Raw genomic sequence first — 3,581 nt, 5'->3', positions numbered from 1 at the left:
GCACGAAGGCGCCCCGCGTTCGGGGGAGCTGCCTCCTGCCTGCTCCCTGCTCAGCAGTGTCGCCTCCAGGGCTGTGCCCCGTGGCGGCGGCAGGAGGGAGCTCAGCACGTGTCTCCCATCACCGTGGGTGGCATCTCCAGGACAAGCCCTGCTCGACACATGGGAAGTGCCCGGATGCCTTTGCTGCTCCTGGGCTGTGTTTGCTCGGGTTCTGATAAGGGCTTTTATCGGGGCAGAGGAACGTCCCTGGTGAGGAGCACAGTTACAGCCCCACTGCTGGCAGCCCGTGAACCACCCCGAGACAGGGATGGGACGGGAGGCACCAGCGTCAGCCCCCTCCTCCCTGGCCGCTATAAATCTTGTGACTCAAAGCGTATCTACAGGCACTTTCTGAACCGGCAAGTGTCCCTGTGGAGCCGGCATGGGTGAGTGTGAGCGAGGGGGAACGGGGCAGGCTGGGTTCCCCGGCCCGAGGGTCCCCAGAAGCAGTGCCGGCAGAGGGGAATCCGAGAGCCTCCCCCCCGCTGGCAGAGCCCTCCGTTTGCTCCCGCAGATGGAGGACTTGACACAGGGCACGAAGCAGGGCAGACTCGGGGACTGTGCAGCTTCTTCCAGGGCAAGGGAGAAGGTTTGAGAGGGTTGTGTAAGTCCCTGGGTCTGCCGTCAGCCCAGCCCAGCAGAGCTCAAGAAGGGCCGGGTGGAGGCAAAGGGGACCTGTGCACTGCCCTGTCCCAGGGAGCGAGGAGCAGAGAAGGTCACACCAGCACTGGGTCATGCTTGAGAGGGTCAGACCTGCTGGTGTCCTGCAGACCTGGTCACCACGCCACGCTGGCCAGGGGGACAGGGGCTCTGCACACCCCACGGTGCCGTGGGCTGTCGGGAAGAGCTGCGGCGAGGCTCAAGGTCCCGGCAAAGCGAGGGCTGGTCCCTGTGGACAGGCTCTGCCTGGGCACAGGAGGCAAAACCAGCAGAGGGGGGAGTCAGAGTGGCCTTTCCCTCTGAAAACGGGGCGGGGGGACAGGCACTGAACACAGGGGTGCTCTCTGACTCCCATCTTATCCCTTCCTCCTCCAGCTCCCCAGCGCGCTCCACTCCTGCTGCTTGCCTGGGTGTTGGCTCTGCCTGCCCCACATCTCACCAAGAGCATCCAAAGCCTGTCCGTCTGGAGCGACACGGAGTCTGCCCTGAAGCTGTTATTGATCGGTAGGTACATGGAAGGTGTCCATCTGTGCCACAGGACATGGCTGGGACCACCCCAGGGCATGGGGGTGGGGACCTTCCAGCCTGGAGCTGTCAGCAGAGCCCCAGCATCCCTCAAGAGAGATACATGTCCCGGCATGAGTCACCTGCCTGTCCTCAGACGCCTGGTGAGTGCAGACACGGGACCTTGCAGTCGTGGGCTCGTGTGGGTGAGAAGCCTGGGGGGTTTGCTCTGATCCGCTCCTGAAGCCAAGGCTGTCCCTGCCCACACACCCCCTGCCCCGCAGGAGAACGGTAGGGACAGTCAGTGGGAAGGATGCAGAAGAAAGGAAGGCTGCTCCTGCCACCAGCATCCCCAGCCCTTCCACCTGTGCCACAGCTGGGAACTGGGGAAGCGTCTCCTCCCGTGAAACAGCCTGCTCTCCTCCCCAGCCAGGAGCACAGCCAGGGGTGCAGAGGCCCTACGTCTTACTGCCTGCACTCCGTTCTCCAGCCAGGAAGTGCCTCCTGATCCGGGCTCCAGCTTTCTTTGGTTTCATACCTGCCTCTTTCATAACTCTCCTCCCTGCTGTTGTTTTCCATGTTCCAGGTCAGCTCCGGCTGGTGAACGGCTCCCACCAGTGCTCCGGACGGGTGGAGGTTTGGTACCTCGATGAGTGGGGAACACTGTGTGACAACGGCTGGGACATCAGAGATGCCGCGGTGGTGTGTAGGCAGCTCGGCTGCGGGGAGGCGGTGTCAGCCCTCAGCAATGCTTATTTTGGCCAAGGAACGGGGCCTATCTGGCTGAAGGACATCAACTGCAGTGGGGAGGAGGAGCTTCTCATTCAGTGCTCGTCACCGCCTTGGGGACAGCAGAACTGCAGGCACTCTGAGGATGCAGGTGTTGTGTGCTCAGGTGAGGATGGCATTGGCGTGACCTGCTCCTCGGGCAGTCCAGGTCTCGTTAATGTCTTAGTCTTGCAGAACCAGCCACAAGAAGACTAGGGGTTGCACCTCAGTCTTGTGGCACAGAGAGTTGATAAATCACTCTCTCTCCAGCCTCAGGCTTCCCCACAGACTGCAGCGAGGTCCATTTTTTCCCTCTCTTCCCAGCCTCAGGCTTCCCCACGGACTGCAGCGAGGTCCCTGCTGGCAGCCCCAGCGGCGTCTACGTCATCCAGCCCACGGGTCTGCAGCCCATCGTGGTGTACTGCGAGATGAACGTGACGGATGAGGGCTGGACGGTCATCCAGAGGAACCGGCGGAGCACGGAGATCACCTGGGCTGAGTCCTGGAGCACCTACAAGCACGGCTTTGGGAACGTGCTCACCGACTACTGGCTGGGCACCGAGTACATCCATCAGATCTCCCAGCAGAAGGTCTACCGGGTCAGGTTTGTCATCTGGGATGCTGCGAACAACATCCACTTTGCTGACTACAACCTCTTCAATGTGGACGACGAGTCCCACGGCTACCAGCTGAGGCTGGGGGCGTACTCAGGGACGGCAGAGGATGCCATGGCCTCAGGGAGTCCCAGCAGCATCCACGACAACATGAAGTTCTCCACGAAGGATCAGGATCAGGACACTTCCAGCGGGAACTGTGCTTCCCGCTCTGGGGGCGGGTGGTGGTACTCAGCGTGTTACTCTGTGCAGCTGAACGTCAAGGAGGGCCTGACGTGGGGCAGCTTGTGCAAAGGGACCTGCGAAGGCTCCGCCATCCTCATCAAACCCATCACCCACTGCTAGAGCCATGTCACTGCCTGCCTGCGCCAGACCCGTGCCAGGCCCCTCTGTGCCGGGGGGCGCAGGGCGGGCAGCAGCGGGGCTCACCCTGAGCTGCCAAGAGATTTTCCTTTCGCCTCTTCCGCAAGCTCCTTGGCTTCCCCTGCTGCGTTCTTCCCCTTGGAGCTGGTTTCTGAATCGCATTAAACACATGGCCCGCCCTGTCCTTGGGGAGCGTTCCTGCTCTGGAGAATAAAATGTGCTTTAGAAACATAGTGCCTGGGTGAGCCTCACGGGGAAGCGTCCTTGTTCCACTCTGGGTAAATAATCAGCCCCCTTCTCCTCAGGATTTCTGTCACCCCCTCTTTGGTTGGGGAGGGGGAAGGATGAAGATTCCCTATTTCCTAGAAAATTGAATTAACTCCCTTGCTGAAGATGTGGCCTTGACACTGGCACCCTGTGCTTTAGAAACATAGTGCCTGGGTGAGCCTCACGGGGAAGCGTCCTTGTTCCACTCTGGGTAAATAATCAGCCCCCTTCTCCTCAGGATTTCTGTCACCCCCTCTTTGGTTGGGGAGGGGGAAGGATGAAGATTCCCTATTTCCTAGAAAATTGAATTAACTCCCTTGCTGAAGATGTGGCCTTGACACTGGCACCCGGAGAGGTGTTTCCACC

General features: G+C 60.6%; 1 protein-coding gene across 1 annotated transcript; it reads left to right on the top strand.

Moving 5' to 3' along the window:
* The first annotated feature begins 421 nt into the window (after window positions 1-421).
* Window positions 422-2,930, top strand: LOC104500186 (fibrinogen-like protein A). Its single transcript, XM_010143790.1, has 4 exons — window positions 422-425; window positions 1,075-1,203; window positions 1,790-2,098; window positions 2,296-2,930. The coding sequence occupies exons 1-4, from the start codon at window positions 422-424 to the stop codon at window positions 2,928-2,930; spliced, it is 1,077 nt and encodes a 358-aa protein (XP_010142092.1).
* Window positions 2,931-3,581: the final 651 nt, after the last annotated feature.

The sequence above is a fragment of the Buceros rhinoceros genome, unplaced genomic scaffold (genome assembly GCF_000710305.1).
Source record: "Buceros rhinoceros silvestris isolate BGI_N320 unplaced genomic scaffold, ASM71030v1 scaffold24389, whole genome shotgun sequence".
In the NCBI taxonomy this organism is placed as follows: Eukaryota; Metazoa; Chordata; class Aves; order Bucerotiformes; family Bucerotidae; genus Buceros; species Buceros rhinoceros.
Note: the sequence above shows the minus strand (reverse complement) of the source record. Positions and strands in the feature narration are given on the sequence as shown.